The sequence below is a fragment of the Notechis scutatus genome, chromosome 2, assembly GCF_049901735.1.
Source record: "Notechis scutatus isolate UNSWTSFEM ecotype Mainland chromosome 2, rNotScu1.2, whole genome shotgun sequence".
NCBI lineage: Eukaryota > Metazoa > Chordata > Lepidosauria > Squamata > Elapidae > Notechis > Notechis scutatus.
In genome coordinates, this window is record NC_142010.1 from 25763097 (window position 1) to 25775794 (window position 12698).

Here is a 12698-nt window from a genome sequence, read left to right on the forward strand (position 1 = left end):
TGGTGGCTAACCTTTTTGGGCTCCTGTGCCAAAAATTGTGCCCGTGTTAGCGCATGTGCACTTGCATGCCAGCACCCAGAATGCAATGGGTGCCCCCCTGCGCATGCGCATGAAAATTGACCCCGCCACCCTACCACCACCCCCTTACCTGCACTGTGCCTCACAGCTGATTTTTCAGCTGGTTTGAGGCCTTTTTCGGCCTCCCAGAGGCTTGGAAAAAGCCTCTGCAAGGCTTTTCAGGACGAATAATATGCCCGTTTCATCACTTCCGGTATTACAGTGACAAAACGGGCCTATTTGTCCTGAAAAGCCTTGCAGAGGCTTTTTCCAAGCCTCTGGGAGGCCGAAAAAGGTCTCAAACCAGCCAAAAAATCAGTTGTGAGACGCGCACATGCACAGTGAGGTAGGTTTGCCTGCGGTTCGTGTGCCGGCACAAATGGCTCTGAGTGCCACCTGTGGCACACGTGCCATAGATTGGCCATCATGGGTCTAGGGGCAACCTTATTGTTGACCTCCCCCGTTTTGGATCTGGTACTGCTTATAAGCAGTTCGGTGTGCATTTTGCACTTTTAGAATCTGAAAGTAATATAAATTCCACCTCAAGCACAAAGGTCTGTTTTGCATAATTGATTCTACAATGTTTGACTTGCCTAACTCTGCGATTAGTCATGTCAAAAAACAAGAGCTATGCAGTCACCATATATGGCTCTGTTTTGAACAAAGTATATTGTAGATTCAGCAGTGATCATGCCATGAAACTGCTCAGTTTTAACTGGCAGATTGTGCTTTTTTTCCCTTTTTCTGGTGTTTCTTCCCTTCGCAGGGGAGCATGATCATAACAGCAGATGGATGTCAGCTGCTGTTTACATATGGCATTTAAGAAAGCAGGACAAGGACATTTAACTCAAAATGCTGCAGAGAATGCAAATATCTCGATGCTTACCCAGCCTGTCTTCTGCCAGATCATCAGGCAGTGGCAAGGGAGCCAATTGCAATGAATCACATCATTACTCAAGATCAAAATTACAAAGCCTTGCCTGCCATTTCGTTTCTCACATTAGCAACTCACATAGGCCACGCACAAGCTTAAAACTACATTGTAAGGGGTAAATCCCACTAAATAAAAATACAAACTTTGGGACACACATAGAAAAGATTTGGCTTCCAATGAAAGCCTGGATATATCCAGCTAGGTAGAGATCAGCCATTGGCAAAAGGTCTCCAAATTGTGTGAGAAAAGTAGGATTCTAGGCTGTCCGTCGGTTTCTCTTCACTGCTTAGGCATCTTTCAAAGCTGGTGCTATGGGTCGCCTCTTTCTATTTAAACCAGGCCTGTTCCTATGACTTTTAAGCTGAACCTGCAGACATTTACCAGCTGATCCCTCCCATTTCTCTTATCTCACAAATCCTTGGCTCAAGTTAAAATGATAAATGATGAGGCTCCTGAGTTTGCTCAAATTCTAGAACCAAGATGAATGACCAGGAGAATTATTGGTGTGGGGAGAACCATTTAAAATGCCCTACTTTGAATCTTTCTTTTAAGCAGCTGCAGGCGCACAACTCTAGTTTGCTTTTATTTGTGGCTTCCAGATATAGGACAAAGATTAAAAAAAGAAATAATTAAAAACTGGGAGGAACACTTTTCCTGTGAGACTTCAAAAGGTTTAGCAGTCTTCTCCCCACTTCTTTTTTCCTGTTGTTCCTTCCATTTCCTCGATAGGGTGCTCTGCTAAGCTCCAGGTGAATCCCTTTTATCTTCCTAGCTTTTCATAATAAAAAGGTACTTTTAACAGCTACAAAAACTACCGCTGAAGTTTTTACCTGCCTAGGTAATATAAGAATATACCACTTTCATCCATGGGATTTCTAGATGAGGCTAATCATAACCAACCAACAAAACCCCAGCCTTTCTGTTTCCCTGCTGCCATCTGTTGCTTATCCAGATTCCTGCCTCCCGAATACACTAGTACAGATAGTCCTCAACTTACAACCTGTCACTTAGTGACAGACTTCGTTAGGGGTTCTTGCAACCATGGTCACAGGACTGCACTCTGGATGCTCAGCAACCTGGCTGCGTGTACAGTCGTTTGCAGGACCCCACGGTTATGTGACCATGTTTTATGATGGGTAGTTTTTTTTAATGAAATTTACTTCCAGTTTTTGGCAAAACCAGCCCATGGAGAATCGTTGGTTCGTTCAACCACTTAACGGCCACCACAAAAGTTGTAAAATCGGATCGATCTGATGGGTGTCCCTGATTTTTGACTGTGTCAGGACTTTACAACTGGGATAGGTAGGCTCAGTCATAACTTGAGGACTACCTATAATATTCTAGAAACGGAGCTGATGTTTAAAATGACAAGAGCGCTCCCTTGAAATGGGAGGAAAAGCAGTAGCGGTCGTTGCAAGAGAAATCTTCAGTGTTTGGCACGCCTTTGCGTTCTCCAAGCAGCTTCCATGCCAACATCAGATGGAAACTGGCTGTGCTACAGTAATTGGGTTGTCATCTGCCTTAAAATATATCATTCCCGCATGCTGAGGCAGAGAGACCATGCTCATGTAGGAACAATTAAATAGGTATTTGAACAGGCCCCAACTTCTGGGATGTACCTGAAGCTAGGCTTTGCCTGAAGGGCCTTTTAGCAATGCATCGTAGTTGGAGGAGAAGGTGAATTTGTTTCAGGAGGTTTTCTACTTGTTTTCCTGCACTTGAAAGTGATCTAAGGTCAAGGCTTCCTGAAGTTGAGCTCATCTGTTGACTCTATGGGTGCATTCATGTCGTTTGTCTTGGCATGTGATTGGAAGGAAGGGTTTTTTTTTTTTTGTAGTTGTTGCTTTCTTCCTGAATGTGGTTTTCCTTCTCGGTTTAGCCTCTAGCCCTGGGGTTTCTAGTGGTCTCCCATCCCAGTATTAACCTGGCCTGACCCTGCTGATCTTTCTGGGGTTAGCCAAGGTTGATTAAGTGCTGCCACTATCTGCTGTGCTTTCCCATATTTAGCAGATCACAACTCCCATAAATAGCAGGCATTTGCTTCTGCGGACCAGCCCCTCCGTAAATGATTGCATAAATCCAGCTGGTTAAGCAGTGGGTCTCTAAGCAGTTTCCTTTAAGTCTAGGTCAGGGGTTGGCAACCTTAAACACTCCATTTGGACATATTTCCCACAGAAAAGAAAACACAGGGAGCCACAATACCTTTCCCATGTCTGACTATTTTCTGAGCGGCCACAAAACTAGCATATATAGTTGAAAAGATTCTGTTTTCTTCTGAAACTTTTCTTTTCTTGGATTTATCCATTGTTGGCCTACCGGGGGTCAAAAAGCTCAATAAATCGCATGCCGAAGGGTGTCACACATTGGCAGGTGTGATGCATATTTTGAGTGATAGGGAGCTGTAGCTGAGGGATGGAAGAGCCACATGCAGCTCCAGAGCCACAGATAACCTGGTCTAGGTTAACCCAACCCCCGTATTGTTTACATGTCAAGATGGCGATGGCAAATCAAATCAAATATATTGATTGGCTTCACACATTGTATTAAGCCATATTCTCTTTTAATGAAGATTTCTTAAATATGACACAAATGACTAGGTTCATGGCTTTAAGCCACAGTCACACCAAACACATTCTGGCTTGGCTCAACTGCAGAATTACAAATTAATTGAAACAATTCTATATTTACATAGCTCTGTAGAATGAACACCTATTTTATTTATTTCTTCATCCCCCCAGTTTTAGCAGTTAAACTGTTAAAAGTGATTTATCGGCTTTCTAGAAGAACTCCAGTGTGTTTAGTAACAGCATCAGGTTGGACACCTGTGGCTTTTCTAAAGGAATTGGGGAAAACGTTTTGGTACCTGCTGCTAGAAATACCAGAGGTGGTGATGAAGGAAAAACAGTGTTTTCACAATCAGAGAAAGGACTATTCTCCTTTTCCAGCCCCATTTTTGTAGCCTAGTCCCGATTCCCATGTTTACTATCAGTAGTCCTCGACATAATGACCACAATTGGGACTGGAACTTCTGCACTAAGCAAAGTTTATGATCTTTTTGCAGTGATTCTTAAGCAAATCGCCCAGCTGTTAAGGAAACCGGGCTTCCCCCATTGACTTGGCTTGTTGGAAGCAAGCTAGGAAAATCACAGATGGCAACCATGTGATCCCAGGACACCCGCAAACATCCTAAGTGCTGGCCAAGTCCCCAAACGTTGATCATGTGACTGTGGCGACGCTGCAACGTAGGTGCAAGGACTGATTGCCAGTCACTTTTTTCACTAAACGAACGGTTGCAAGTTCAAGGACTACCCGTATTGTGTTGCTATTAGAAAAGCCGGAGCACTCCAAAGATGGTAGCATTTCTAATCAGTGTTTTGGATATCTGAACTCCTGTATTGCAGATTGATTGATTGTCCACATTTTTACGGTGCACAGCCTAGAGCCTCTTGATGGCTTACATCAAGGATTGTATGTCCTGCACTGTTGATATCTGGGAGTATGGGGGGGGCAAATCATTTAAATGCTGTACAAGGATCAACTCCAGAGTTACACTTTCAATGATTATTTAATTGAAAATCCCAACCCAACATCTGCAAGAAGATGCCATAGCGGTCAGGCTTTTGATTTGCTCTTGGTTTTACATTCAGTCCAGTGCCATGAAAGACCCGCGTACATTTACAGTCAAGCACAAATTAAAAATCATTCTGTTATAGATAAAATAAAAATCCAATATTAACTATGTGATAGTGGTGCAGTCCTCTTATTCATGCATTATTCAATAGAGGAACAAAAAAATGCATTAATTCATTTTAAAATTTAAAAAGGCAAACAAAGGTAGAACACTTCAGATAACAATAGCAATAGCACTTAGGGTTAGGGTTTCCAGCCATCTCTAAGCGGTTTACAGAGTCAGCATATTGCCCCCAACAATCTGGGCCCTCGTTTTATTGACCTCAGAAGGATGGAAGGCTGAGTCAACCTTGAGCCGGTCAGAATCGACCTGGCTGTGGGAATGCAGAGTTAGCCTGCAATACTCCATTCTAACCACTGTGCCACCACTTTTGGCAGACTCTGGCTCAACTTTATAGAAACTGGTTGACATCAGTGATGTTTCTTTCCCCCAAGTCCTACTGTTTCCACCTCTTGATGGTTTGAGGAATGATTGTACAGTGATCTTCAGCAAATGTGATTTCATGCCAAAAATGCTATCATTTTTGCTGCCACTCAAAGATCGGCATAGAATGGGTTTGTGAATAATATTCAGTTGGTATTTGTTCTTGTCTGTTGAACGAGCCATTGAAGCCTGATCTGCACTTTCTCCTAAGCAACAAACAGACCAGGTTACCACACTAATCCACACTGTGGTGGCGTTGGTGTATCAAAGTAAAAAAACAGCTTGCCTCCTGGAGTTGTGGGTGCTCAATTGCTGGAGGTTTTCAAGAAAAGATTGGACAGCCATTTGCCTGGGATAGGACAAGGTCTCCTGCACTTCAGTAGGATTAGAAAACTTCCAGGGCCCCTTCCAGCCCTTTTTGATTCTATGAATGCAAAAGGTGGAAACAGTTTCCATCAGGAAAGAAGATGAAGGAAAGTGACCAGTGAAATGAATTCCAGGAGTGAAATGGTAGACAACTAACTCAAGAAGCTCAGACAAACCAAGGCCCACTATCTCCCTTCAACTCTGACCCAGGTGACTTTAACATGGAGCTTCCTCCTGCCCTGGGCTAGAAGATTAAAGATACATTGCCCACAATATTCTGTTAGTTTACAGGAAAATTACACACATTACAGCTTTTTGCTGACGGACTGCTCCTGGTAGCTGTGGCAGGGATATATTGGTTGCCACACAGGTTTGGTGCAATTGCATTATATACCTTTTGGAGGATTACAGCTCCAGTGCCCTGGTTTCCTATCCTTGTCTGACATCAATTCCCCCTTTCCAGATTAATTTTCAATCTAGATTCAGCAGCAACCTAAAAGACGAAACCCCCACAAGCTTCCTTCTGTCATGTCGCCCATATCTAGTGACATTTGGAGGAGGCAGAGATGGGTTTTTCCAGAGCGCTGATTAGAGCTTCGAAGTCTTGGCCTTGAAGCAAAGGCATTTCCATCCAAAAATCTGATCTGCTCAGTTATGGGTGGAACTAGAGGCAACTTCAATCCTGAAATTTGGTGCTACTGTTAAGGGTTCTGTTGAAGTGGATATGAAGAAGTGAAGTCCAGATGTTTCCAGGCATCAACAAAGGACATTTTTCTCAATGTATCCAGAATTCAGGACTGGCAGCCACATTAACTTCTCCATCCCTTCCATGCAGTGGGTTTTGGAAAACAGAGTCACTTGGAAGAGCTCTTGGTTGACTATTCAGGTGAAAATGGGTGGTGAAGGTATCCAAACATTAGCTATGTAGAGGAAAAAAAGAAAGTATAAATCGGAAAGAATGGAAACATTCACCTTACTGTTTTATACCAATGTCTCAATGGAGAATCAGAGGCCGTTTATAGGAGAGGTTGCCCTTTGGCATATAAACTGATGATATGACACATTCATACCCTGCTAACTTGCATTTGTATCTAGGTGAAGTTCAGTAAATGTTAACCTTGTTTTGTTTTTTGTAGCTTAGTGTTATGGTTCAATGTATTAGGCTGTTGTGATATCCCTTGGTGTTTACAGGACTGACAGTCACTCCCCAGCCAAAGAAATACACATCACACACGTTTCAAGAAGAACCTTCCTAAGAAGAGCTGGCCAGTGTACCGCATAGCCAAATAATCCCCTCATAATTTCTCCCTGGCCACGTGGAAAAGCTTTGGTTATTTTGGAAATGGTAAACAATGTTCTAACAAGAAAAAGACAAAGCAGAAGCTGTGAGCTGAAATGGAGGCGTGGGAGAAAGACAATTCAAAATCAACCTGACTAAAACTGGAATATGTAGGAAGAAAGACTTTTCAGGTGCTGTCACAAAGGGACACAGAGGTAATACCTCTTCAAAATCACCCATTCTCAACTGTGTTTTAAGTTTGTGGAGCGGGGTTTGGTTTATTTAAATCTAATTTATTGTTTCTGGTACTGTTTCTGGTATTGTTTCTACTGTCTCTGTACAAGCTCAACCACTATGTGTTTTTATGCAACTTGGACTTTTTTTCATCAGTTTTATTTATTCATGCCACTTGGCTTACATCCTGCGTCCAATCATTCTCTGATTGTGACAGGCTTACATTCCAATCATGTGTAAACAAGGTCAAAATAACAAATGATAAGAATAAATAATATAAGTAATAAAATATTCTTATGTCAAGGAGATGTGCCCTATATGTTTTTCCACTTAGATCATTTTCCCTCAAAGGCCTGTTGAAATAGACAAGGTTTAATAGCTTTTATGTCTGAACAAATACAGTCATTCTCTATTTTGATTTTCTTCATCACTGAATGCTTTGTGAGTGAGTACTCCGGGTTAAAAGGCAATGCTGACATTCTCTCCCTTTTTAAAGTAAACCTGATTCATTTTGAGATTGTCTATCTTCCCCGACAAAGAAGAGAAAGCTTGATTTTTCTAGCTTCAATCTCAGTGTTGCACTTTCACTTAGTCGGTCTTAACTGTGGTTGCTAAATGAGAACTACCTGTATGTGAGAGAAACAGCCTCGCATTTGACCAAAAAAAAATATGGAAAAAAGTATTATTATTAACATGATTACTTCAGCTTTCCTATTCTTTACAGATTTGTGAAGATCACAAATGGGAGGACCAGCTGTAAAATTACATTGCCATCACGGCTGCAAATAGTTGCTAATCAATTTGCTCATTAAATAAGGACTACCTGTATTAGACCACCATTTGTCTCAAATGGTATAGGGTTTCCTGCTTGAGCAGAGAGTTGGGCTAGAAGATTTCCAAGGTCTTCCAACTCTATAAGATTTTAGGGCAGGAGATATAAGGCCAGTAGAAGATAGATAATAGTGGCAAGAACTTCTGATTTGCTTGTCTCATATCATCAGATCATGGTTGTCCCAAAGGTGCTTTTTCAGGAGGCAACTGAACTTTTTGGTTTTTCTTTGAAGACATTTCGCTTCTCATCTAAGAAGCTTCTTCAGGTCTGACTGGATGGTGGGGGAATGGAGGGATTTATACTCCTTGCAGACAGCTGGTCATTTGCATTCTTTTAGCAGGTCGTTAAGGTCACCTGGAGGTTTATCAGGGTCACCTGAGTGGTATAAATGGGTGTGGAGCCTTCTTAGAACTGTTGAAGGGACTATGTTGTAGATTGGAGATAGATGATGTCGTATCCCTCCCCTTCTGTTAAGAGAAGGCTGTTCAATTTTGACATAGATGGCCTCCTTGACCCCTCTTTCAAAGCTGCGTTCCTCTCTGTCCAAGTCCTTCCATTCCCCACCATCCAGTCAGAGGCTTCTGAAGAAGCTTCTTAGATGAGAAGCGAAATGTCTTTAAAGAAAAACCAGAAAGCCCAGTTGCCTTTTGAAAAAGCACATTTGGGACAGAGGTAGTATTCTGCCGGTTTGGAACGGTTCTGGCGTACTGGTAGCTAAAATTTTGACTTATTCGGAGAACCGGCAAATACCACTTCTTGCTGCCCCACCCCGCCCCTTCCAGGAGTCCCCACTCTCCCCATTTTGGCTCTCAGGTAAGTTCAGGGAGGCTTACAGGGCCCAAAACAGGGTGCAGGAGGTTGCGGGGTGCCCCCTCCCATAGCCTGTTTGGCTCCCAGGAGGTTGCAGGGAGGCCTACTAGGCCCAAAATGGGGTGCAGGGAGGTGCAGCCCCCTCCCGTGGCCCGTTTTTGCTCCTAGTGGGGTGCAGGAGGCCGACTGCTGCCTATCACACCTCCTGGCCATGCCCATCATGGCCGCACCCACCCAGCCGGCCATTAGGGCAGAGTACCATTTGTTAGATTATTTGAATCCCACCACTGCTTTGGGACGTTCTGATTTGCTTATCAAAGCAGGTGTGGGCAGGATTTACAGACTCAGAATATCACTAGAAGAAAAGTGTTAAATCCTCCAACATTTCAACCTACAGATCCAGCTGTGCTACCATGTGTCCAGCCCAGTACATTGTTCAATTTAGCAAGCAAATGTAAATGAATTGTTTGGATTCAGTCTTTGCAAGTATTAAATAAATCTTGTTTATCAATATTTTCAGTTTCCACAAAAGACCACACGTTTTTTAAAAGCAGGATACTATAGATGTTAGCTTCGTTTATTAAATAAAATAGATTAGATGGGCGATGGTGTGAATTGTTTCTGCTGGAGACTAGATAATGCTTTTTCCCAGTTGAGGGATTCATAACCACATCATATTTTTTTTACAAATAGCTATGGTACCTGAAACTGGTGGAGTTATGATCTAATAATATCTCAGGACTCAAAATTATTGTTGATAATACCGAGCTACACAGTTGAACAGCCTGGCAGGATATCAAGCACTTTCTATAAACTTAGTTGTCCAAAACTGTAAAAGGAAACCCTTCCCAAATCGGTTCACACAGCTAAGCAATTTATGTGGATTGGTGTTTTTTTTTTTAAATCCCTGGATGTAATGGCATGTGAGAATGACCTTAGGACAGTGATCCCCAACCTTTTTTACGCCGCGGCCCGGTATCCCCAACCTTTTTTATGGCGCGCCCGGTGCCGACATCAGCTGAAGCGCCGCCATCTTGTTTTGATGAAAAAGTGCTTCCGGTGAGCTTTCTACCCGGAAAAGCTCACCGGAAGCACTTTTTCATCAAAACAAGATGGCGGCGCCCAGCAAGCCAGCGGCCCGGTAGGACTTGTTCCACGGACCGGTACCGGTCCATGGACCGGTGGTTGGGGACCCCTGCCTTAGGAGACAGGAGAAAGAAACACTGTTTAGACAACAGTCTGTTAAACAATATCTGAGTTCGAAGGAGAGGTGGGGATGGAGAAGACATTTCAGAAGGTATCCTCCCTCCTTTTGGGGAGAAAAATAAGAAAGGAGAGAGGTACTTTGAGATTTGCAAGCTTCTGTTACTATAACCTTACAATAAAGGCCATATTCTGGTCTGAACTACCCCAAAGGGCTGACATCAGTTTTGCAAATCTCAAAAAGTAGCTCTTCCCTCCCTTTTATTTTCCCTAAAACCTAGGGAAGGTCAGAAGACATCTCCACCAGAGGTAGTATTCAGCCAGTTCTGACAGGTTCTGGATAACTGGTAGCGGAAATTGTGATGGGAAAATGATATTTTCAGAGTCGCCTGAACCGCAAGATGGGCAGCAAAAAATTTTTTTTGATAAAGAAACAAACTTTGCAGGCCCTCGTGGAATGCGTGAATCAATCCCCAGCCCTGCAGTTCTCAGCTAAAAAAAAGTCTGACCTGTTTGAAAGCAGCTTTGTTTGTTCTTTCTGTATTGCATTCACTATTCTGGCCTTGCTTCTTTCCAGCCATCAGCCTTCGGGCAGGACGGTTTTGCCATGTCACCATAACTATATGAGAAATCATGGAATAATTCAGAGACAGCAAAATTACTTACATTCAAAATGGAAGCGTGCCCACTGTATCTCTGGATGAGTGGCTGCATTGGGTTTGGCGTTCTCCACTGAAAAGTATCCTCAGAAAACACACAAAATCTCTGGGAGGCTGTGTAAATCTTGTTCCCTCATTTTCTACTAGTAACTCTTTTTATGAAGTAGGAGCTTCAATGTGGATTTTTAAAAGAAAATATCTTAAAGATTCATGAAATACCGGCTTAAAATGCTCACCATTTGAGAAATATAAATAAGTGTGGTATAATATAATTTTAGATTTAAATTCACAGAAACCGAAGGAAGCAAGAACCAGTTTTAACACTTTGAGCCTAGAAAATAACATTGGTGGAAAATCCTTATGGCCATTTCGTCACCATTAATTTGTAAATGCCACAGGGTCATCCAGCCATCCTTACAGCAAGATTAAAAAAATAAAACCTATTATTTTTTACATTGGTACAACATGTAAGATGATACTGCGTAAATCATTAGTAATGAAAAAGCCTATTACTACAGCATCAGTATTTCAAGACCACAGACAATTTTGCTTATCTCTGCTAGATTCTTGACCATTTCTTTATTTAAGAAGCACATCTACTCTGAAATAAGTTTCACTGAGTTTAGAAGGACATATTCCTAAATAAGATGATAAGGATTCCACAACAAACTTTTAACTAGATAGGATGCTTCACTTTAGCTCTCTCCCACAATTCCACTGTAGTGGTGACTGCCACAAGATCCTAAACCGTAGGCAATCCTATGGGCTGAGTGTGTACATATGATTACAGCAGCCACAATTTAGGCTACTATATTGTATGAATCTGCAAGTTCCTGAAGACCTGGCTATATCATCAGACTTGGGGGCGGGGTGGGTTCCCAGAGACCGGGAAGCTCTTACAATGGTTTCCTGACAATGGTTTCCTGATTGTGGCTAATATTATTTCTTGATCTTGTGTTTTTTACAGTTTTTAATAATGGTTATTTTGATATATTTATTGGTTTTCTTTTTAATTGCCTATTGTACATCACCTTGAGTCATGCTTTTGTGAGATGGGTGGCGTACAAATATGAAAAAATTAACGAAATAAATTAAACCATCTGATGAGAACCAAGTTTTCCCTTCATACATCACGGACCACTTTCATAAATTCAGGGGTGGGGATGGGTTTAAGCCCGATTGATGCTTTTATAAGGGGTTTTTTTTCCCCACAAAAGAAGAAGAAGGAGGAATGACTCACCAGCTGCAGAATTCTCGGAAGCTTTCCTAGGGAAAGAAGTTAGCATTAGACAGGTAGGACAATGAGGATTATTTTTGCACACCTGTTGAAGTGAAGGCAAAGCCAAATATAGAGCTCACAGGCAAAAAAGTTTGGCCGACAACAGCTTTCCCTTAGCTAGCTATATTGAACCAGAGCTTCCCTTCCACCAAGACAGTTGCATTGTCTTTGCCAAAGATGGGGGGGGGGGGGAGGGGAGAGATGATGTAGAACATCTGCTGCTCAAACATATTGAAAGGTGAAAACCAGCAGCACAAGTTAGAGTAGCAATAGCGCTTAGACTTATATAGTGAGCCATGGTGAGCCGTGGTGGCGCAGTGGTTAGCGTGCAGTACTGCAGGCTACTTCTGCTGCCTGCCGGCTGTCTGCAATTTGGCAGTTCAAATTCCACCAGGCTCAAGGTTGACTCAGCCTTCCCTCCTTCCGAGGTGGGCAAAACGAGGGCCCAGATTGTTGTGGGCAATAGGCTGGCTCTGTAAACCATTTGGAGAGGGCTGTAAGGCACTGTGAAGCGGTATATAAGTCTCAGTGCTATGGCTAGTGCTATAGCGCTTCACAGTGTTTTACAACCCTCTCTAAGCAGTTGACAGAGTCAGCCTATTACTCCCAACAATCTGGGTCCTCATTTTACCAACCTCAGAAGGATGGAAGGCTGAGTCAACCTTGAACAGTGAGACTCGAACTGCTGAACTGCAGGCAGCTGATAGTCAGCAGAAGTAGCCTGCAGTCCTGCATTCTAACCACTGCGCCACCACAGCACATCATAATAAGGTGATGATCATGCATAGTAGAGTGATTGAAAGTGTTGAACGAGGATTGGGGAGACTCAGGTTTAACCTCAACTTCAGGAGCTACCTGAGGGGCTCTGGGCTGTGCCTTCTCTCTCACCCCGGGCCAAGAGGGGTGTAATAGTGAAATTATTGGATGGAGT

At 42.7% G+C, this 12698-nt stretch overlaps 1 protein-coding gene and 1 long non-coding RNA gene across 2 annotated transcripts in view; one reads left to right on the forward strand and one right to left on the reverse strand.

Moving 5' to 3' along the window:
• The window catches only part of LOC148131938 (uncharacterized), a 174182-nt gene extending 169451 nt beyond the window's left edge, over window positions 1-4731 (forward strand). The window contains exon 2 of the long non-coding RNA XR_015747230.1: window positions 1-4731. This is a non-coding gene — a long non-coding RNA (uncharacterized LOC148131938).
• RNF39 (ring finger protein 39) overlaps window positions 3724-12698 on the reverse strand; it is a 24440-nt gene continuing 15465 nt past the window's right edge. The window contains exons 2-4 of the mRNA XM_026686977.2: window positions 11729-11754; window positions 10339-10448; window positions 3724-6391 (exon numbers count right to left, since the gene is read on the reverse strand). Coding sequence (XP_026542762.1) covers window positions 10382-10448; window positions 11729-11754 — 93 coding nt within the window. The 3' untranslated portion in view covers window positions 3724-6391; window positions 10339-10381. The remainder of the gene's footprint in view (window positions 6392-10338; window positions 10449-11728; window positions 11755-12698) is intronic.